The 24090-nt window shown below is 37.7% G+C and overlaps 1 protein-coding gene across 1 annotated transcript; it reads right to left on the reverse strand.

Moving 5' to 3' along the window:
* Positions 1 to 2913: 2913 nt before the first annotated feature.
* On the reverse strand, positions 2914 to 16022 carry LOC146576153 (nuclear GTPase SLIP-GC-like). The gene is made up of 21 exons (XM_085271224.1): positions 15613 to 16022; positions 15390 to 15477; positions 15169 to 15281; positions 14182 to 14206; positions 13925 to 14011; positions 13518 to 13605; positions 10757 to 10970; positions 10416 to 10637; positions 8598 to 8804; positions 8330 to 8505; positions 6762 to 6855; positions 6592 to 6679; positions 6330 to 6451; positions 5229 to 5402; positions 4987 to 5141; positions 4758 to 4875; positions 4525 to 4633; positions 4299 to 4429; positions 4026 to 4107; positions 3740 to 3821; positions 2914 to 3626 (listed from the first exon to the last, which is right to left on the reverse strand). The coding sequence occupies exons 2-21, from the start codon at positions 15454 to 15456 to the stop codon at positions 3557 to 3559; spliced, it is 2424 nt and encodes an 807-aa protein (XP_085127350.1). The 5' UTR covers positions 15457 to 15477; positions 15613 to 16022; the 3' UTR covers positions 2914 to 3556.
* Between the last annotated feature and the right edge of the window lie 8068 nt (positions 16023 to 24090).

Here is a 24090-nt window from a genome sequence, read left to right on the forward strand (position 1 = left end):
TCTTCTTATATATATATATATATATATATATATATATATATATATATATATATATATAATGTATTATTATAAATAATAATAATAGTAATAGTATACATATAATAACATATATATGTTATTGTCTTATGTGTATGATTTCCTTTGACCAGAATGGTCTTACAAAAAGAGATTTGGTCCTCTGTATAAATAACGCTTAATTATCCCTAAAGTAAAAGGTCTTACTTAAATGTTTATATACTCACTTTATAAAAGCACCAAGCTGTTCTTTGTCGTTTATATGGTGCTTGACTTTGTTCATTATGACTTTCATGTCAGAGAGTATTCTAGCTTCTGTCAGAGTGAAAGTGTTTAGCAGGAATTAGGAACCATTATAACAAAATGAGCAAAATGAACAAACTGATATACAAAATGAGCAATGTATCGCATTCTTACTGACCACTTACCAAATGTAAAATGTATGGCAATAAGTTTATTGTTCAAGTTAAGTTTGATTTGAAATTACATTTTTTTTTTCATTTTATTTTAATACATCTCTGTCATGGGTCAAAAATGCTATGAGGTGCCATAAAGAATATTATTACTGAAACACTCTCCACTGAAAACCAAGCCATTTCAGATGAACAGGAAGTTATTTCCTGACAAGGAAAAAGTGGTACATTTCAAACCGCTACACAGATGTCTACTCAATAACCTGCTAGTAGCCTAAGTGAAGCAGCCGCATTACTCTGTCAAATGCAACAGCCGTGGGCAGTCGGTTGTAAGACTACGGTCAAGTGAGTCCTCACTAATATTTCAAACTAAACAGGTTTTCTAGATCAAATCCACCACCTCTCATACTTTGAATAAATTAAAAATACACACAAAATGGGCCTATCACATCAATGATCGACCTGCTCATTACTATGTCCACCTTGTTACTGTGGAAAACGAGGAAGACGCTTTTTGCTTAAATTAGCCATTATCACTTATGTCAGGGGTTCTTACATTTAGTTTTTTTTGTTTTGTTTTTATCTCAGGGCCTGACGTTTTCACTACAAAGTGGACCAGGGCCCATTCACATATTAACACTGTATTGAATAAATTAATTTTGCTTTTGGTTTGATTTATATTTAATAAATAAATCAATTCCACCTGATCTTAAAAGCTAAAACCTTGCCAAATAAACATGATGATGACGACATTATACAATGTAATAAGACATTTATTTATTACATGTATGTGAACCTGGAAATAAAACAAAATGCCAAACAGGTCAACAATTCATGAAACAAATCAAACTGCAAGTAGAAATTGAAAGGCTCAAGTCAAGGTTAATAACACAAAAATAATTAATAATTAAATTTTACTACAACGAAAGAGAAAAAAGGGACTGATCTAGTTGTAAAGAGACAAAGATAGTATTTTTATTCTTTCTAGAAGCTGATGCTGTATGTCTAAGGTCATGTCCATGATACGGTGGCTCGCAGTGTCGTTTGAGTGTTCTTTGCAGCAGCCCCTCCGATGATCTCATGGCACATATATACAGTGGCAGGCCAAATCAATTCAGTGCTTCAATGTATAGCATTACTCCACACATTGGGCTCTCGGGTCCGCCTCATTTCCTCTGTTCACAAACCGCATGCTTCAGGAAGTCAAAGCTGTACTTGCACAAACATTTTGACTTTTGGGAGGGGGTTGTCACCTTTATCTTCCTTTTTGCATTTTAAGAACTTCTCCATATATTTTGCTAACTGCAAACAGCAGGCAGACTGTCTTCTTCTTCTTGCTTTTTGAGGCTGTTTAAACAACTCCCACCAAATGGTGTGAAGCTGTATTGAGACTGAGATTGTCATGGACAGGGAACAATAACCAAAAGTATTTTGCGGCTCTTAAGGTGTGGCTCGCAGCCCCATGGTTAAGAATCACTGACTTATGTGATGCTGTTTATACTGTAAGTAACCATAAGAGGGTGGGCATGCTATGCTTTAACACATCTGTGAATCATTCAGACAAATGGAAGAAAAGGTTGATGACAGACTGATATTTATTCTGGTTTTAATTTTTTAGATTTCCTTAAAAAAAACAAAAGAAAACAAACAACAACAAAAAAAAAAGAATTCACATTCAGGATATTCATAAGGATTTCTGTGGGAGTAATGGGGGTAAAGACAATTCAGGGACTTACTTCAAAGACTTTAAGCATTAGAAGATTAGAATTAAAAGGACATCTCGCTATAATATTATGAGTAAGGCTATAATGAAGAGGAACAAAAATGCACAAAAATGATGGCATTTTAGGATAATTGTGCTAAAAAAAAGGAGAGAAAAAAATTTCCCGAAACAAATAATTTATTTCTAAGGTAAATTGGGATTAACAATGTAAGACAAGCTTTTAGAAATGATGTGATAGTGTATTTTTATACATAATACACTCAGTTCTTTTGTGGGGACTCAAATGACACAGAGTACTAGACCTGCAACAACAATGGCTGTTAGATGAGACAGAGGTGCACGTTAGACAAACTTAACTTCTGTCAACAGCGCAAAATATCAAAAAAGAGTCAGCTGATACTACTGCCAAAACAATCTTCATAATTAATTTTTTTGTGAAGAATAAAGAAAGGTGACAGGTGAGAAAGGTTGTTGGGACCAAGAAACTTACAATTAAAGAGAATAACAGGAATTATGAATGGGTGCTTGGAAAAAACCCCCAGAAACTTTAAGTTTTACAAATAAATTTATGACTAGTTGTGTTTTTCATACACAAATCCATCTAATCCCAATTCAGATATTGTTTTTAAGAAAAACACCCTCTGCTGTGGCTCTAATGTATGAAAACCTGTCAAAAACACATATTTGAGTGTGAAAGGTTGAGATGAAAAACTACTTTGAATCTCATAATCAGACAGTTAATTCCATAATGAAAAGAACTACTAAAATTAAACATTTATTGGAGGAAAAGATGGACACAATGTAGAGGGATAAAACTAGTCCTGTAGCTGCATGGAGATAGAGCTACTTACCCTAACTGACCAATCAACGTTTACAAGATAAATTTTAGGAGTCATTAATACTAAAAATCTTGGAACAATGGTCTGGATGACTTGTTACCTTTAAATATTTGTAGGTAAATATAATCACAATTTTAATTTTAATTTTAGATAAAATACATTGATGTTCCATTTAATTACACCTTAGTTGTGGGCTGTATTATAAAGTGTTACCATTTTTTATCTAGTGTGTTAAGTACACTGATTTTATATGTACTGAAATGTGCTATATCATTGCATTGTCATCTGAATGAACCATAACTAAACTCATAAAATAAAACGATTAAAATAGATTTGAAATATATGTAGAGTGATGTGATGTGAATCTCTTTCAGTTTTCCGCAAACTTCTTTGTCAGCCTCAATATTTAAAACATTAAAAGATAAATATGTCTTACAGAAATAAAAGTCCACAATCACTTATAATGACATTCACAAAATCAAAGTCAAATGTCACCAAACAACTTTTAAAGGGACCAAATAAAAACAACTGAAAATGATTGAGACCAAATCGGATGGTTTTTTGTTTTAAACAGCACTTCCTCTGGTAAGACCTGTTTGTGTCCAGGTTTCTGCAGTTTCTACCTGGTCAGCAAATCTGAAACATCCAAAAAAAGGTTTAACAATGAGCAATAAGGACCAAAATATATATATATTTTTTTAAATGTAAAATATTCTATGTAATACTGATGATGACGTATAAGAATTTACTCAGTTAGTGATGTTTCATCATCTGGAGTGCCTACAAGTTTATCATAATGTTTCTTCACCATCTCAAGCTCTGTTGAAACATCTGAAAAACAAAACATTTTTTGAATTGTTTCCTCCCCAAGAGTGACTCACGTAATAGTGTGTGTGACTGTAAATTATAAGTTAATTTTAAAAATAGAGAGACAAATAGGTAAATACACTGTGCTATCAGGTGAAAGATTTCAAAGATAAAGAGAAAAGGAAGGAAGCTTTATCAAATGTAAATACAGCAAATTGTCCTGTTTACCTGGGAGTAAGCCCCCATCAGTCTTGAATGAACGTTCAATGGATTCCTTCATAGTTTCCTCCAGAGTCTTCAGGATTTTTTCCTATTTTAAAAATGGTTATTACTTATCACAGATCAAAATATTGTGTTAAGTCAAATACAATTAAATTTAGAAGGTTCTCAGATACTGCATAAAAACATAAATGGAAACATATTTTTGTGTAAGTCTATTCCAGTTAAATATGGAAAAAGCCTTCATATGTTCATCCCATTTTTTCATAAAACATGACAAACCATCAAAGTGTGCAATTTCTCCAACATGGTATTTTTTGCCCTCTCAAACATGTCCTCCTTTGAGTGCACGTGGTCCGTAATAGTCTCCCTCATGTTGTACAGCGTGTCTTTTCCACTAAATTCTGCAGCCTCTACAATAAGACAGAAAGCTCCAATCAGATTTCTCTTTCTGAATAATGATAAATATAAATATGTGTTTTTGTGAATCTCTTATCTTATTTCTTACTCTTGTAGCCTTCATCCATAATGTCTTCAATTGTCTCTGTCAGACTGCTGTAGACTCTTTTCTTCTGTTTCCGCATCGTTCTGTTCAGTTTTGCCTTAATTTTTTCTTCCTTAGAGAACAAACATGAAATATGGATGAACATCACTTGAAATCACATCAAGCCATAAAACTAAGGTTAATTTTTCATGTTTTCCATTTACTGTCCATTATGTCAGTAAAGTTTCATCTCTTACCTCTGTCTTGAGAAATCTGAGCTGCAGTTCAGCATTTTTGTACTTTTCAAACAGAGAATCAGTGTTAAGAGAAAATGTATCGATGACTCCATTGAATGCTCCACGTTCTGAGTCATTTCTAAAACATATAAACATTGTGGTTATTAATGGCAGAATTGGCAAGTTTATATGTTATGATTATATATCTTGGATAATATTATGTGACTGTTTAGAACTTGTCTTTTCTTACGGGAAGGTCTTTCTGAATTCATCATCAATGCTGTCAATCAGACAGGAAGCCAACTTCATATTAAGGTTAATTAGGGTCCCTTTCTTTGGTTTGTGGACGCCACCATTCTTAACAACACACTTCAGTATCTTGTGAAAAGCACCACCCTTCTTTCCCTAAAACAGAAAAGAAAAGAAGAAGTATTTAAACACATATTCATGTAAAATATGTTGTTTTGTTGTAACTATATTTAAAATACATACACGATACAAGACGTTCTTGAGTTTTTCTCCATATGATCCTTTGGATTTCTCAACGCCATCATCAAGATATTTTTCAAAAGCCGTATAGGTGTCTTCCATTTCTTTGTTGACATTACGAAGTTGGATGTTCGTGTTTTTCTCAAGTTCTGCACACACCTCGGGTTTTTTATCATCCTGAAAATTTTTGAAGGAATAAAGTCAGAAAAACAACTTGTTGTTTCGTATATATTTATGAAATCAATTGATTTTAAAAGTCACTGTCCTGTAATAAGAACCTGAGAAGTAAAATAGAACAGCAAAAATAAATGAATCAATTAATAAATCATAAATTAATAGATTATAAAAACAAGATACTCGAAAAAATTTGGAAATCTCAACATGTAAGAGAATGTGTATCTTTTAATGCTGGGCATACACTCTGCGATTTATGGTCCATTTTGAGACGATTTTTCAGTCGTGCGACCGTTTTCGGGATTGGTCCAAGTTTTCCCCTAATCGTGTGTCATGCATCGTGTAGTATACGTGGGGTAACAAGAAGCGATTAATACCTCACGATCAGTTCCCGATCTCGTAAGAAAATCAAACCTGTTTGAAATCCTGTCGCTCGTTGCGAGGGTGTCAACGCAGCCTCTCACACTGCGCACACAGCTCCATCTTTCAGAAGTGAAAAGGTGGAGCAGCAGCACGGCAGTGGAGCGTGTGATCTGGACATAAGCGATGGAGGCACAACTTGTAGAACTTTGGCAAGCTCATCTGAGTCTTTTCGATGTGGCCTCACAAAATTATCACGACCACAACAACCGTGAAAATAGTTGGATGGATATTGCTGCTCATTTGCAGCTGCGTTTTTCATTAGCAATTTAGTAATGTTGATGGTGGTGGTGTGTGTGTCTGTGTGAGTAAAAGACAGAGAGGGAGAGATAGATTTTGTGTTATGTGTTATGGACGCACAGTGTGAGCACATCAGGCCATATAGTGTGAGACCCTGCACCGTGACCTACGAACTTCTCACCCCTGCGATTCAATCGTACAGTTTGCGCAGAAGCTGAATAACGCGACTGAAAAAAATCGCAGTGTATTCCCAGCATTAGTTGACCTTACCACTCCTCTGGAGTTGGCTCCGTGAATCAGAGACAGAATCCCGTGAGCTCCATTCACATAGTTTACTGTCTCTGAGTGACAGTCATTGAGATCTTGCAAAAATCCCTGAAGTTGAGGTATTTCTGTTGAGAAGAAATTTCAGTGCCAGTTTGACATTACTTAAATTCAAATTAAATAATTCTTCTTTCAGTCAGAGCAAACTAAAACAACATGTGCATTTCAGCTGTTTATATTCTGTTAGCAAAACGGAGACTTCACTCACCAGTTTCATCTGGATTTAGATGCTTCCCTTTTAGGAACTCTTTGGAGCTCACTGTGAACACTTTGAAACTGTCATCAGTGAAGTGTTTCTGCGGAAAAATGATTTAATTTTAAAGCATCTTTGCAACTGTGGAGAGTCTGTATTATTTTCTGTAAGCCTATAAAACTCACCTTAATCTTGGTTCGCTTGTTGAATGCTTCCCTTACTCCATCCTTGGCATGAATGTTTCTTTTAACTATTCGATCATGGATATCAGCTGATGAACTACAACAAATGTGCATATATGTACTGTTACCATCATCACTATTATCACCATCATTAATCTGGGGCAGGCTGGGTGGTTTTGATTTACTCTTGGGCTACGTCCCCACGTACAAAGGTGTTTTTTCATTTTTTAAAAATCGCATCGACGTGTGCACTTTTTAAAAAATATCTCTGTTCACATGTAAACGCAAAAACAAAGTCAAACGCTGTCAAGAACATGCCAAATCCTAACTTACTAGAATTATGCCCTCTTTTCTTTTCAAGTGCCTTCATTATTTCAAATGTTAATAACTAAACTGTATTTTGGATTTTATCTCACTAGCTCTTTTGGCCAGAGTTTATTCAATAAAGAAAAAAACTGACAATTTTACATTTGTCTTAGTGATTTATAATCATGAGTCACAGCTCTCTGAAATACGGCTGGTGTAGACTCACAACTAAGAATGGACAAAATGCATGCATACATATATTTAATTTAAAAAAATTAAATTTATTAAAAAATGAAAAAGGCATTGGTGTTAGGACTTGGGTTGTGACAGCGTCTGTGTATTTTACTCTGACACCTCTGTCTTTCTAAGTAGAAGGGCAGTAACTGCATGTGTACATGTAAGCGTGTAAAAAAATGCAGATAGTATTTTGTTTCTGTCTCCCATTTTGAAAATTCATCAAATGTAAACAATCACGTGGCGCACAGCGTGGCGTCATGTTTGATGTTGCGTGACTAACTCCTCGTATTCCTCGTCCACGGGTAAATGCAAAAACTGTTTTCGAAAATCTCCACGCTGGCAGGAGTTTATAAAAATCTCAGTTTTCAGTGATCCAAAACGCCATTTACGTGTGGATGAAAAGCCCAAACCGATAGAAAAAGCTATGTTTTCAAAAATACCAGTGTAGCTGTGGACGTAGCCTTGGCCTTTAGGCGGAAATGTGGGAGGCTCCCTTTCTGACCAAGCTGAGCTTTCCCTGACTGTCGCACACATATAACTCATTGTCATCGCCTAGATTGTATTTAAAGACTGCCTGTGGCACTGCATCTCTACCACCTACGGTGGTGTTCTCCACTAATTCACCAGCTCATATTAGTTTATTCAGTTTATATTTTTCTTTCATTGTAAATAAACCTATTAAACTTCACATCAGTTGTGCATACATAAAAGCTGCAATGATGCCAGTTGCAACTCTTTCTCCTCCTGCTCTGTTATTGCTCACCCTCTTCTCTCTTGCTGTCCCTCTACAACTAAAAAAAATCTACTACCTTTGCCACTCTCCACTATTCCACTCCCTCTTTCTTTATTACTCAGTCCACCATATTCAATAAACTTTATAAAATTGTATCTGCATCTCAGACTCCCTTTGACCCAAATGTTCTGTATTATTAAAAAAAAAAAAAGGCTAAACTCTGTGTTTCATTCTAGCCTGGGTTTATCTTACATGGAAACACCGTGTAGTTGCTCAGCATTCAAAATGTACTTACAGATCATCAGAATCATCAAGAAGATCAGACTTGGTGCAGATAAAGTGAATTTGCTGACATTCGCCACCATTTCCAATCAGACTACTGACACTTTCCAGGATCTCCCAGGCCTCTTTCTCTGATGCTGCTCGGTTAATTTCAGTCACAATCCACACAGTAGAACACTCTCCAACTATCTGAAAGGAGAATAACATGTCTCAGTGCTTCATTGAAAGATGACTGTTTACAGACAACACAGTATAAGCAAAGAGCAGTAAATGTGAATTACCCCTTTCCACATCTGATCTCTGCTCTTGTTACAGTCGCCATTTCCAGGAAGGTCCACAAGTGTGACATGCTGGAGAAAAGGATTGTTTGGCACCCTGACAGTCACACACTTCACTAGTGGCCAAAACCACTTTTTTCCTTCATTGCCTTCTCCTTGTTTTGACTCACTTCTTGTGTACTTGACAAATTGTGCAGAAAGTTCATTAGCCTGCAATAAATAATGAAAGTAAAGCAGTGCAGTTTAATTTCAGTCCTCACAGAATGTGCTTCATAGAATTCATTAAAAAGTCAGTGACATAAAAAAGGTTAAGTAATTAGTGTTCAGTTTTAGATTTAAATGATCAGATTGTGTCATGTACAAGCTTCCCCTTGTGTTATATTGGACCAAGAAAAACATCAATCAAATCCAAAATGAAAATAGATTTTTATGATTTATTTGATTTTTTATTCTCTATTTAAATCATGCTATGAACACTCTTGTTCTCAACAGCCAGTATTACTATTAGCAGAAACTACTTCATGTCGGCATTTTGCACAGTTGTCCACTTTAACTGACTGTCAGACACTGATTTACTTTGTGGCCACTTTGATTCAGTCTTTGCTGAATTTGCTCAGCAGTGAATTTCTACGGTGCGATTTAAAGTGTAAGAGTAGGTTAAAATAGGGAACTGATCACTGTTGTGTGATAAGGGAAAAGGTTCTTACTGCGATTATTTAAAATAAAAACAATCATGCTCTACATCACGGACCTGGACCAAACTTGGGTCTTGTTAACCAGTTATTACAAGAACAGATTTATTTTTTCTGGCAATGTGATCATCTAAAGATCATTGTGGGATCTCAGTAAGATCTGTTTTGTTTTGATCACTGGATCTGTTTTCAGTGTTTTGTTTTTTGGACTTTTGAATCTATGCTGCATGCTATTTTCAGAAGTGAGATATGTTTTTAGTTCTTAGGCTACGTTCACACTGCAGGTCGTAATGCTCAATTCCGATTTTTTGATCAAATCCAATTTTTTTGTCTGCTCGTTCACACTACAAATAAAATGCGACAGCAAACGCGCTCTAGTGTGAACGCTTAAAGCGGCCCGCATGCGCAAAAGAAGACTTCACACACAGCGCGCTCTTTAGACCCAGAGCAAACAGTATTGTTTGACAGATGGCCGTTAATATAAAGACTTCAGACTTTACGTTTCCCAATTTTTGCTTTAAGTTATTTTGTTATTTACATAATAATGTAAATAACCTAATAAATATCCTTATTGCTGTTTTAGAGAGGAGCGGTGCTTCAAAGGATAGTTGCAGATTTCTGTCAGAATCTGCAGATTATACAGTACAAATAAAATGTTCACGTTTCTCCAACGTTGTCTTCCCAACAGTTTCACTGACATCTACACTGGATGGCCAGGAAGCGACCGCGATGTCTTCTCGGGCGCTTCTCCGGCGCTGATAATTGGCCTCTGTCTTGTGTCGGTGACGTAAAAGACGGATTTAATGCACCGTTCAAACAGCAGTCGCTTTCTAAAACATCAGATATGTATCGGATTCAGTACCACATACAAAAGTGACCCAGATCGGATTTGAAAATATCGGATTTGCACCGTTCACACTGTCACACCATGATCGGATATGGGTCGCATAGTGTCAAAAAAATCGGATTTGATGCGCTTTCGCCTGCAGTGTGAACGTAGCCTTAGTCTTTTGTTTATTTGGTCAGTTCCCTTTTTGTGTCCAAGATGTCCTAGTTTCACCTGTGTCCCCTTCCCAGCATCCCCTGTGTGTCCCCTGTCTGTTATAGTAGCAATATGAGTTTGTCTTACTGATTCACATCTCAATATCTTCCGCCTGGATTGGAGAAATTCTGGAATTTCTTTGAAATATTTGTTCTCCATGAGGTTTTCAGAGGACTTTTCTTTCCATTCTTCTCCATAAAGTGCTGACAGCTTTTCAACAGCATCACGATAATCATCATCGCCTTCCTTTTCCTGATTTTCATTATTGTCAAGAAGCTGATGAAATGACCACAACTCATCTTTCCACTCCTACAAAAATAGATGACAAGCAATTTATTGAGGCATGTACCCAGCCTTAAGCTCCAAGAACTGCACTATAACAAATGATTTAGTTTTAAGTACAAATCAAATTTGAGAATTCATTTTACCTCCTTTGTGATGAACTCAATTTCTGCTTCATACTTGTTGTGTGCGTTGGCTTCCACTTTGATCATGACTGAGGTGCAGGCATTGATGCTTCCTGAAGGTAAAAGATTCTTCTCTTCAATGATGGCATTTATCAAAGAGCTCTTTCCAGCCCCGGTTTTACCAAAGACACCAACCAGCTCCCTCTTGTCTGTCTCCAAATCACTGATCTTTTTCCTGATGAACGAGATTTTAAATATGGGTTAATTGATTCAGTCATGAAAACTTTTTATGCACGCTTTAAAAAAGAGAGTTTCAAAGAGAGTTATAATCATGGTAGTGATCATCAAATGAAATATCACTAAATATTTTAGTTTTATACACATACACCACTAATTGTTTACTGTATGTTGTTTTGATCAGCATCTTCCTTTTTGTGTCAGTTAAAGCTAAAATGTTTCCCCCAAGAGTTGGTAGATAACAGGAACAGCAAAAAATGTAGTTAAGTCACCAAAACCTCCTAAAAATATCAGTCTTTGTTGGTCTTAACTTTGATAGTTTTATTTTACTAATAAATCATTCTGTGATCTATAGTTGTACTGCTGTTAAGTCAAAAGTATAACGTAAAATAGCTAAACAAAGAACCAACACACCAAACAGACTGACACAAGAAACTAATTGGTGAATATGGAACCAAACTATCATCTGGCTGAGTGGTGCGACACCAACAACCTGCTGCTTAACACCGAGAAGATCAAGGAGCTCATCGTGGACTACAGGAGGAAAGCTGACCCACATCCACCCATCTACATTAAAGGGACGGCTGTGGATTATGTGAGCAGCTTCAAGCTCCTTGGAGTCCACATCTCCGAGGATCTCATCTGGACGACCAACTGCTCCAAGTTGGTCAAGAAGGCTCACCAGCGCCTCTTCTTACTGAGGACTCTGAGGAAGAACCACCTGTCCTCAGACATCCTGGTGAAATTCTACTGCTGCACCATCGAGAGCATCCTGACTAACTGTATAACAGTCTGGTATGGGAGCTTCTCTGCCTCGGACCGGAAGGCGTTGCAGAGGGTCATGAAAACCGCCCAGCGCATCGGTGAAAGACCACTTCCTGCCATACAAGACATCTACAGGAAAGTGTCTGAAAAGGGCTGGGAAAATCATCAGAGGCCCCAGTCACCCAGCACAAGGACTCTTCGACTCCTGCCCTCTGGGAGGCGCTACATGAGCCACAGGACTAAGACCATCAGGTAGTGGTAACAGCTTCTTCCCCACAACTGTCAGACTCCTGAACTCTGACCCACATTAAACTCATGGACTGAACATACACACACCTACAACCACCTATAACTGAACACACACACAATGGACAAAACAAACAAATGGCCAACTGTACCCTCATACACAAAATAATAACATGGACCGGTTCAGGTGGTGGTTCACCAACCTTACAACCACTAGCACTTTATATAACCACTGTAGAAATTACCCACATATCTCACTGATCTGAACTGCACTACTGTAAATGCTGTATAGACAATCATTCTGTACAATACAATAATTATAGTTCTACAACTGTTTACAACTGTTTATTAATACTCACAATTGTATATCTACAATCAGTATAGTTCATATTTCATATTTCTGTATAGTTTTCATATTTTTAACCATATTTAAATCCTGTTCATAGCCTGTACATAGTTTGTACACTCACTACAGCCTGTACATACTTATAGTTATAGCATATTCATAAAATACCTTCATACCGTGTACATTGTAACATACCCATAATTAGGGATGGGTACCATCTGACATAAACGGTAGTAACCAGACCGAAAAGCAGCGCACATTTCGGTGCTTTATTTCGGTGCTTTTATTCCCTGAGCTGTGATACACTTCTAGCCAATCATTTTACGTTTCCGAGGATAGTAGGCGGGTCCAGGTACGTACGTTCTTTTAGAGCAGAGCTACAGATTAAAAATGCCCAAGGCGAAGCGGTCAAAAGCCTGGCTGTACTTCACAGCAAAAGATGCAAACTCAGCAGGCTGCAACAAGTGCTTTAAGCTGATACTGTGATACTGTCAAAGGAGGTAACACCTCAAATCCGATGAAACACCTGGCGACGCATAGCGTTTTTTTTAAAAGCCCAGAAATGCACCGTATTTGATAGCTTGCTGCGAGACCTCACACCGAGCGCATCTACTGCGGGTGGGTTGCCTGTTATCGGACCCGGAGTTAGCATTTCATTTTTCTGATTTCGTATTATAGGGACGTGTTGGGTGGCCAGAAGCGTAATATACCGACGATTTGTCACATAGCATAACATGTTACGCTTTGGGAGTGAGAACGTGTTGTCTTTTCATGTTTGCCTCGGCTCTCTCCAGGTACTTTGGCTTTCTCCAACAGTCCAAAGACGTGCAATTAGTGCATTTAGGTTAATAAATCCTCATCAATGTAGTTACTCATTCCTGTGACTGTATCTTGGTGTAACCAGTGTGACATCCATAAAGTTTGTTTGGACTGAATCATTTTAATTGTTCTGATCATGTGAATATACTGCTTATTTTTGCGTGTGTCAAGACTCTTGAAAAGGGACCATCTTCTCTGTGTGACTCAATTACACATAACTAGCAGTTTTTGAGGATGTTTTACAGATATTTTCTGCATTTTTGGTTTCTTCAAACACAATCTCTCTTTGATCTGTTTGTGAAACTGTCACATGATCAGGAGTGGAACCAGGCCCATACATTACAAAATATGAAAAAACTTAATACTCACTTTAAGAAATCACCGAGTTTGTCTTGGTCATTTAGTCTGGCATGTACAAATGTCATGATGCTTTTCACATCAGACAGTATGATTGATTCTGTGGACAAAGAAAGGCAAAAACTATTTAAAACAAATAGACTAGAATAAACAGAAAATGTAAAATCTCATGTAAAAAAACAAACAAACAAAACAAACCTGTGTGAATTAGAGTATATCAGGACCATAATGTGACCACTTACCAATCAAACTTACTATACCATACATCAAGCTGACTGTTAAATTTTGACAACAGGCCAAAGAAAAAGTAATTTCTAGCATCAAAGATGAAACTGGCATGTTGGACAAATTGTGCTGCACAGAAATTTAACCCTATAGTGTCTTAAACTGTGACACTGTTTAGAAAGAGACGTAAATACCTGCAAATCCTGGCATAGACAGACGCTGTCGCTTAGCTGGTGACTGCAACCTGCTGGCATCACTTTGAAGATCAGATTTTCTCTTTCCTGATTGTATAAAAACAACAAAAAATAAGAACAAAAAATAAGAACAAAAAATGTGTTTCTCTCAGCATTGAAAGTTATTCTTAGTAAAGTTATGTAGATTGAAAGGCACCAATATTTTATGCAAACACAGAATAATATGAGATGCAATAAATACGATACATGTGTCTCACCTGTATCACTTGTGGATGGCAAGACCTGAGGATGAATATGAGTTATACAGGAAATTATTACTATTTGCATTGGCATTGCTCTTTAACAACATTTGAAGGACACTAGCATACAAGTTTTACAATCAACAAACTTAAATGCAGTTATATTTATAACTAGCAGACTGATGAAGAATACATTATAAATTACCTTATCACAGAATTGGAGACTTTGCTTCGCACCCTTAAAAATCCTATAGCTAGCCAGGCCCCTTTAGCCTGTCCAGTCAAAGGCTAGCTCCCTCTGGCAAATTGTCCCGAACAGTCGGGTAAACAAGATGACTGGGTGATGGTGAGGAGGAAGCATAGTCTTAAACAGAAGTCCCCGGTACACCACCAACCTGTTCATGCATCTAACTGTTTTTGCCCACTTGGCAAAACACTCGCCAGGAATCAAACTCTGGTAATTGGTGATTCTGTTCTGACTTCGAGGAGGGGGCCTAAGGGTACATCTTTCGCCATCTTAGAATGCTGTAATTGCAGCCATTCCCCAACTCTCTGAATGGTATTCATGGCCATTGATCAGTGGGTTTTGGTCAGTGGTTGTTGATCAATGGTCATGAGAATTTGCATAATTAACATTAAGGAACTGACCTCCCAGCCCATTGTTCCTTCACTGGACTGGTTTCAGTCATTATGCAAATGCACTGCAGTCAGCTGAAACTAAAGAGGTCACTTGGATGAGTGACGAAACGGTTCTCACACAAAACGCTACGTCCAGATGAACAGAATCAAGTTTTGGAGATTTACTTATCTGCATGATTGATGCATCAAGACAAAACGATAGAAATAGTAATTACTCAGATTACCAGTTACAGAAAAAAAGTAAAAGAGCTGCTTTTAACGCGGTTTTTCCCATCACTGATTATTACTGCCAGTGCATTTTTAAATATACAGATAAAGTCACCTCTGTTCACTAAAATAGCAATGATTGTCAAAGAACTTAATTACCTTTAACAGCTTGAGGTTCTTCTTGAATCTCATTCTTGGTCCAGCTTTTGTGATCAAATTCTCAATTTCTCGATCATCAAGCTCAAAAATATTTTCTTCATCAATTTCTTGATCTGTAATTAAAAATAAAGTTGAAGAGATAAAGATTATTCTCAACTTACTTCACAGATCACATCAGAATCAATATCTGTACCCATCAGGGATTCACGTTAATACTTTACCTTTAAATTTTTCCACCCACTCACTAAGCCCCCATTCAACCAGTTTGGTTCTTACGAAATCATCCATGACCAAGAAATGTAAGATAAACTGTAAGATAAAATGCAATATTTAACCAGACAATACTGCTTTACTGGTTAGACATTCGTGATCGACTTCTCCTTTAATGCACATATAATCAGAGACAGTGATATTAAATTCAGATTAAAAGTTCAAACTGCTCACCTTTTGTTAGAAGTAATGCTGGAAAAGGCTGCTGAGGGAGATCTGAGGCAAGCAGTGAGACACAAACAGGAAACAGGCGGGAAAAATAAAAATCAAGCAAAAAGCAAAGTCCACAAACCGATGCGGTTAAAAACAAACTGGAACTCTGTGGCTCAGACTGCACAATTGCAACTGCATCTATACATAAAATACAAAGGTAAATCCAACATGAGTAACGCGGGAGCAGGAAAAGCAGAACGGAGAACTGAGAAAGGCAGGAAGAGGAGGTGTTTGTGCAGCGCAGATGGGCGTGGCTGGAAGAGCGGTAACACCCTCCCTCGGAGCCCTTTTTTTTCAACAATGAAACGATGTTGGGTGATAAACACTTTTTTAAAAAAAGCCTAATAATAAATACCATCTTTAATCCTTAAAAATACTAATAAAAATATAAATTGCCACTCTTTTCTGTTACCGTCATCAGCCCAGCCACACCCATCCCCCAATAGATAAAATACAACTGTTAAGTTGCATATTATCTATTATCTTGTATCTATCATCTTGTTTTATAACCCCCAAAACACAAACACATCCTCCAACCACACACACACACACACACACACGCATGTTTTGTTTTCAAACACCATTGCAGTGTATTTCGCACCTCAAACCTTTTGTAAACAATAAAACAAATACAAGTAAACTGAAACAAATTACAGGTTGCAATAAAATAAAGTACAAACTCTTTTAATAACAGAAATCTTTATGGTTTAATTTATTGTACGTGTAGTTTTTTTTAACTGTGTAAGAATATTTAACATTATGCTATCAATACATTTAAAAAAATGCCTCTCTTCAAAATGGGTTTAAAAACATAAACAGCTGTGGGATACTGTTTGTCCATGATTTGGACAGCCCAGTGCGGGCTTCTGACGCAGGGGGATACCTACCTTGGCACTAGGGCTGGTTATCATCACTGATTTCTAGAATCGGTTGGATTCCAATTCGATTCAATTTTTCCTCAGACAGTCAGAAATATTATAATTTTGATCATTTATCAGTACTGATACTTCATCAGATGTTTAAGCATATGCAATATACACAGCAGATGCCTTTGTGTCAAAGTAACTAAGGATAAAACACAGAAAAACATGAAGGAGATTTTCCTGGCCTGGCTTTTCCTTAAAAATATTCTGCAGTGGATCAAAAACTGAAGAAAACCGTTAATCAACATATGAACATTACCTGATGCTCTTTGAGGATAATAGCTTGCTTGGTATAATTAGAGAGACTGTAGATTGCATAGTGGGAGGGGGCTGGGGTGCAGGGCAGGAGAACAGCTAACCCCCACCCCCTGGACTGGAGGCCACAGTTACAAGCCTGTGGGAGGGCAACCCTCCAGGGCAAAGAGGAGAGTGGTGGAAAACTACTGAAGAGCATTCCCCCCCCCCCCCCCCCCCACACACACACACACACACACACACACACACACATTCACAGATCAGCCTTAGGTGTGCTGATCTCCAGATGCATCTGTAAGGAAGAGGTGAAGAGTGGCAAATCCTGCAGCATCATAAGCTGTGAGATGTCGTCGTTCAGCACTGATGGCGTGTACGTGCCATCAAGTGAGAAAGCTGAAGACATCGCACTGATTCTCATGCATTTCGTCCACGCTTTGTGTTTACATCTTTGCGTGGAATCCGTTTACCTGCTCTCATTTGCTGATTTAGTTGTTTGGTGGTTGGTGATATAGTTTTCTTAGCTTTAACCTGAAATGCACAAGATTAATTTGTAATAAATAGAATATATATGATTATACATGAAGTATATAAAGGAATGTATATTCACACGCAAAAGAAACAAAGGATGGGATACCCATCTTCTGGCCTTCTTCTTCTTACCACATTTGGTTAGAGGAAGAAGGGTGGGGGAGTAGAAGTCATGCATACAACATGGCCAAATGGCTATCAATGCTTCTAAGGGGTCACTTAGGAGCATTCAGGATTCTTCCTCTAGTTTCCTGCATGATCAGTAAATCCAGACTTGGAAGTTCACAGTTGGAAATTACAGCAAAAAAAAAGCCAAAGGATTAGGTGCTGCCGAACACTATGAACTTACGAATGATAATTTTTTGGCTTTTTTCTCTTCTCGTACAATGTTGGATTACCATTTCAAAGTAATTGGAGAACACTATAGAGTTACTTTGCTATTGGATTATATTGACAGGGAACAGAAATAAATGCATCTTCAGGCCTGGATGAGCCCATCCTCTCTCTCATTCCACCCAAGATCAGTATTAGGAATCTACATTAGCTTAATTAAGTAAGTAAAATTCAAGTGATTTTATTAAGTGATTATTATTATTATTACTTGATTGATCTTTTGCTTTGCTTCTACTAAATTCCTTTAATGTAATATTCTGGATTCATCCATCCATCCATTCGCTTCCGCTTATCCTTTTCAGGGTCGCGGGGGGTGCTGGAGCCTATCCCAGCTGTCACAGGGCGAGAGGCAGGGTACACCCTGGACAGGTCGCCAGTCTGTCACAGGGATTCAAAAAGTCTAAATTCTCGACATGCTTTTTTTTTTAAACCTTTGTGAAACAGGAAATGTAAAAACCTGTATTGTTTTAATATCACACAAAGGGTTATAAAAGGTTAGTTTGGCCATAAAAGTTAACAGATTATAGAAGAGAGCTGCTGATGACAGATGTGACTGGAGGATTGTAGATGACCTGCAAGGCCACTGAGATAAGAACGCTTTTACAGGAAGCAGGATCACCAATCATTCGACTTCCGGTTGAAAAATAGATTGTTTCAGTCTTTAAAGTTCATGGATAATTTTGTTGTATGTTAAAAACTGCTGTGGTGCTGCAAAATACTTTTTTGGCAGGCAGCTTATTTTTAGTGTCAGAAAAAAACAAGAACAGGGTTTGAAAAAAAAAACATGTTTCCATCTTACAGCATAGAATCAATACAGAATATAAACAACAGAAACAATATAATAGCTAAAGTAGAAGCTGAGTAGGCAACTCCAGGCCTCGAGTGCCGGTGTCCTGCAGGTTTTAGATATTGTTAAGGTTCAAATATTGAGGAAGGAGAGTACAAACAACCATGGTCCAGAAGATCTTGGTCAAACAATTGATTTTAATGAATACACGCGTGGGAAGACCAGTTCCGTTCGCAGACAGGGCTGATCTTCGACTTAATCAAAGCATACACAGATTTTTATAGCATCAGGGTTTGAATTAATGACGCCCCTTCATACGTCACAGACAGAATATATACATACGTCAAATCAAAACCACAATGACTTTTAACACGGTTTTTAAAAGAACATTGTCTTCTATCTCGTCTGGAACACGAGCCCCACATCCTGCCAGACCCTGTTCCTCTTTCTTGCAGAGACAACAAGAAACTGTTCCTCTTTCACAGTTGCGAGTAAACATAACTAACCTCTCACCTATAAATGATTCCCTCTAATTGAGTGTGTGTGTGTGTGTGTGTGTGTGTGTGTGTGTGTGTGTGTGTGTGTGTGTATATGTCGTCCTCAAATGCTCTCTCATCTCACCCGTTGCACTTCTGACCTTTCACCAGAACAGAGGCTCATCCTTATGTGTAACAACCTAATTGAAACTATATGTACTATATTGAATAAATGTTTTAATCAAGAACCTCTACTAAAAGCTTAATAAAAGGATATAAAAGTATACCAGGCAATTTGAATAACCTAGTTATTCAAATAGCCTCATCTAACCAGCTCCTCAGAATAACCTGCGCTTAGATTCTGCTTTCTGTTTCAGTTCTGCAAAGCCTGCATATCCTGTCAGAATCAGAATCAGAATACTTTATTGATCCCTGGGGGAAATTATTTTTTGTTACAGTGCTCCATTATAAACCAACATTAAGACAAGACAGACAATACACTAACTAAGAATAGTACAATATATACATATACATACATACATACATAAGTCACTCATAAATAAATAGCTGAAAAAGAAACATGTGTAGTTGTAGCAGCAAACAGTGTGTTAAGTGGATGCGTTGTACAGGGAGATGGCCACAGGCAGGAAAGATTTCCTGTGTGGTTCAGTGGTGCTTTTCGGTAATCTCAGTCTCTCACTCAACGTGCTCCTGTGACTGACCAACATGTCATGGAGTGGGTGGGAGGTGTTATCCAACATTGTCTTTATCTTGGACAGCATCCGCCTCTCCGACACCACCTTGAGGGAGTCCAGCTCCATCCCCACAACATTGCTGGCCTTACGGATCAGTTTATTGAGTCTGTTGGCATCTGCGACCCTCAGCCTGCTCCCCCAGCATGCAACAGCATAGAGGATCGCACTGGCCACAACAGACTCATAGAAAATCCTCAGCATTTTCTGGCAGATGCTGAAGGACCTCAGTCGCCTCAAAAAATAGAGACGACTCTGGCCCTTCCTGTAAAGTGCTGTGGTGTTTTTAGCCCAGTCCAGTTTATTGTCAATATAGTCCTCCACAATGTCAACACTGACCCCCTGGATTGAAACAGGGGTCAAGTGTTTCCTGGTCTTCCTGAAGTCCACGATCAGTTCCTTGGTCTTTGCCACGTTGAGCTGCAGAGGATTCTGCTCACACCACGTGACAAAGGAGTCGACCACAGCCCGGTACTCTGTCTCATCATCCCTGCTGATGCATCCAACCACCGCAGAGTCATCAGAAAACTTCTGAAGATGGCAGGTCTCTGTGCAGTGGCTGAAGTCTGTGGTGTAGAGGGTGAAGAGGAAGGGGGAGAGGACAGTCCCCTGTGGTGCCCCTGTCCTCTCCTCCTTCCTCTTCACCCTCTACACAGCCTCTGTCAGCCTGTGGCTTAGTCTTTCTGAAAGACACACACACTGTTTAAACATCTGAATGCAATATCAATGCTGCAGATTATATTATTAATGCAATAGTAATGTTGATGATTATTAACAATAGCAGTAAAATAGTTTCCCTGCTCTCCACAATATCACCCTGGGAGAGAGATACTCCCTACAAGTTATGACAAAATTTGATTCGATTTGATTGATGACCCTAATCACGACCTTTTGACCTCCCCCCTCCCCCCCGGAAGTGTGTAATTTGATCCCCTAAGCGTGACGAATTGCATCCGGCGAAGGGAGGGGGAAACCCCCGGAAGTGTGTAATTTGATCCCCTAAGCGCGCCACCACCACAGGAACGCAGCCCAGCAGCGTTCCTGTGTACTTGGACGGCGAAGAGATCTGCTCTCCCGAGGCCGCTAGCATGGGAGGCAGCAGCAGCGAGTGTTTTTTTAATTTTTTTATTTTTTTTTAACTTTATTTATCACATTATAGACATACAGTCAGGTAAAACAGGGATCACATAAAAGATAACATTGTGGTAGTACAATGAGGAACAGAAAGAGTGACAAAGACAGTAAGACAAAAGTGAGTACAAAAAATAAAATAAATCAAGGGGAACATAAATAAACAAAAGTTTGCAAGAGCCAAAATCAAGTTAGCAGTTTCAATCGGTTACAGATGTTAACAGTCTTGAGAGCCTTAGTGTTTTTTGATGAGGAGATTGTCCTTATATATTGTGCAAGTTCCATTTTTAATACAAGAAGTTCAGGCTTTCTGCCGAGGACTTTGCTTTTGTGTATATGAAATTTTGCCAAAAATAAAACCAAATTTATAAAAAAGAAAGCATCATTGTCCTTGTCTTTAAAATTATAATAGCCAAAGATAACATCCTTATAGTACAGTTGAAGATTAGGGAAAACAAAGTCAGTAATAAACTTGTGGAAATCCTTCCAGAATTTACACGTAAATTTACACGACCAAAACAGATGAGAAACTGTTTCAGGTTGCTCTTGACAGAAAGTACAATTTACATTTATTTCAGCCATAAATTTGGACAAATATTGTTTGGTAGGGTAAAACTTATGAATCAACTTAAAAGAAATCTCTTTAATTTTGTTTGTCAAGAAAAACCTTTGTGGTAAAGTCCAAACTTTTTTCCATTCAATATCTGTTACAAAATTGGCCCAATAAAATATGGCTGATGGAACAGAGACCATTGCATCCTGAAAGAGAGATCTTATTTTGGTATTTATAGACTTATGAGAGGAAAAGCAAACATTGCCAAGAGAAGAATGTAACACATCCGGGGGAGTGACCTGTCGTGGAGCACTGTGGGAGCATCTGTGTAACATGGACAGACCAGATGGGATGGCATCGAACACTATTGAGAATTCTTTAGGCGTTATCGGTACATTGTATCTCCTGAGGAACTCAGAGTAATTATAAAAGAGTCCATCTTCTCTAAATAACTGACTAACCAAGATTATTCCATTACTAAACCAGTTATTTAAAAAAAGAGTTTTATTTTTATAAATAATATTGCAGTTATTCCAAATAAAACAGTTTTGTGGAGAGAAATTGTGTTTGTAAATCAGCGCCCATGCCAAAAGAATTTGTTGATGAAAGTGAGAAAGTTTCAGTGGTATTTTTGGAATACTGTAATTGCAGAGCAGTAGGAAGTTAAGGCCGCCTAAATTAGAGAACACATGATGTGAGATAAAGTTCCAGATAGAAGTGGGATTTTTTAAATACTTTTTAATCCAGTTTATTTTAAAGGTGTTGTTAAGAGCACCGAAATCAATAAAATTTATGCCTCCTTTATCATATGAATTTAAAGCTACTGATTTACGCAAGTAGTGAGTTTTATTTTTCCATAAAAAATTGTATAATAATTTGTTAATTGACTTACAGGTTGTATTATCAACATGTAGTGACTGGGCAGCATAGGTTAGACGGGAGATACCTTCAGCCTTCGATAGCAGAACTCTACCCTTCAATGACAGGTCTCGCTGTAGCCAATGATTAAAGATTTTTTGGGATTTATCTATAATAGGAATGAAGTTTGTGGAGCATCTGGATTGCTCATTTTTTATTATTTGAATTCCAAGGTATCTTACAGAGTTTCTTACAGGTATTCCATGAATTGAAGTTGCTGAACAACTTTTAACTGGTAAAAGTTCACATTTATGCAGGTTGAGTGAAAGTCCGGAGGCTTTAGAGAATGGCTGTATATTGTTGATGGCCACTGAAACTTGCGAGGCGTCTCTGAGGAAGAGAGCTGTATCGTCTGCCAGCTGACTTATGAGTATTTCTCTGTTAGCAATGACCAGGCCTTTTAAAGAACTGAGTTTGATATGCGAATTAAGGAGTTGCACAGAAAGAAGGAATAAATATACGGATAGGGGGCAACCCTGCCTCACTCCACGCTTTAGAGAAAATCTTGGGGAAGTACCAGTGGCAAGCTTTATGGAGCTGTTACTATTGGAATACAGTGTCCGAACGGCATTACAGAAGGACTGACCAAACCCAAATTTATTTAAAGCAGTAAAAATAAACTCATGCTCTAAGGAGTCGAACGCCTTGTAGAAATCTAAAAAAAGAATAAGACTATCATCCTGTACAAGTTCTGGGTAATCTATTATGTCTAGAATTAATCTTATGTTGTTTGAGATATGACGATTCCGCATGAAACCAGACTGACTCTCATCAATAACTTTATCTAATACAGGTTTCATTCTATTAGCCAGAATTTGTGCCAATATCTTATAATCATTATTCAGTAAAGAGATTGGTCGCCAATTGTCTAAGAGCAAAGGATCCTTTCCTGGTTTTGGAATGAGGGTGATCAAACCTTGACATAAAGTGGGAGGGAGTGTACCTCTATCCATACTTTCCTTAAAAACTTCTAAAAGAAACGGGGCTAAACTGTCAGCGAACTGTTTGTAAAACTCGGCAGTAAGGCCGTCAGTTCCAGGTGATTTGTTAAACTTCAGATGTTTTATAGCATCTGCAACCTCAATCAAAGAAATCGATCTGTCGCAAAGCTGACTATCCTCCTCATTCAGCTGAGTGATTTTGTCTAAAGAATTTTAAAAAGTCAGACAAGCTTCAGGGCAATAACTAGAAGAATAAAGTTTGCAATAAAAGTTTGAACAATATTTTGCTATGGTATCCTTATCATTAGAAATTGTCCCATTAATATTTAGTTGTAGGATGGAGTTGGTGTTAGATTGATGCTTTTCAAGTCTGAAAAAATAGGCTGAATTCTGCTCTCCTTCTTCGAGCCATTTCCTGCGAGACCGAATAAATGCTCCGTCAGCTTTGCGTTTGTAAATCTCATCTAACTTATGCTGCAGGTCAACCAGTTTTATCTTATCAGATTCACTGAGGGTGCCTATTGGTTTGGAAGTAAGGCATGTGATCTCTTGTATCACTTGCGTCTCATCAGATCTTCTTTTTTTTGCTAAATCACTGCTATATTTTCTAAAGAATTTTCCAATTTCATATTTCAAAAGTTCCCAGTTACTACAAAATGTATTATCTGTGAGAGCTTTACTCCAATAAAGTTTAATGAATCTCTGAACTTCACAAATCACTTCTTTATGCTCAAGAATGGTACTATTTAACTTCCAGTAAGAGGTTTTAGTGATTAGGGAGG

Source organism: Mchenga conophoros, linkage group LG4 (genome assembly GCF_057382185.1).
Source record: "Mchenga conophoros isolate Kocher_MC1m ecotype Shallow Benthic linkage group LG4, M_conophoros_male_GT1.1, whole genome shotgun sequence".
In the NCBI taxonomy this organism is placed as follows: Eukaryota; Metazoa; Chordata; class Actinopteri; order Cichliformes; family Cichlidae; genus Mchenga; species Mchenga conophoros.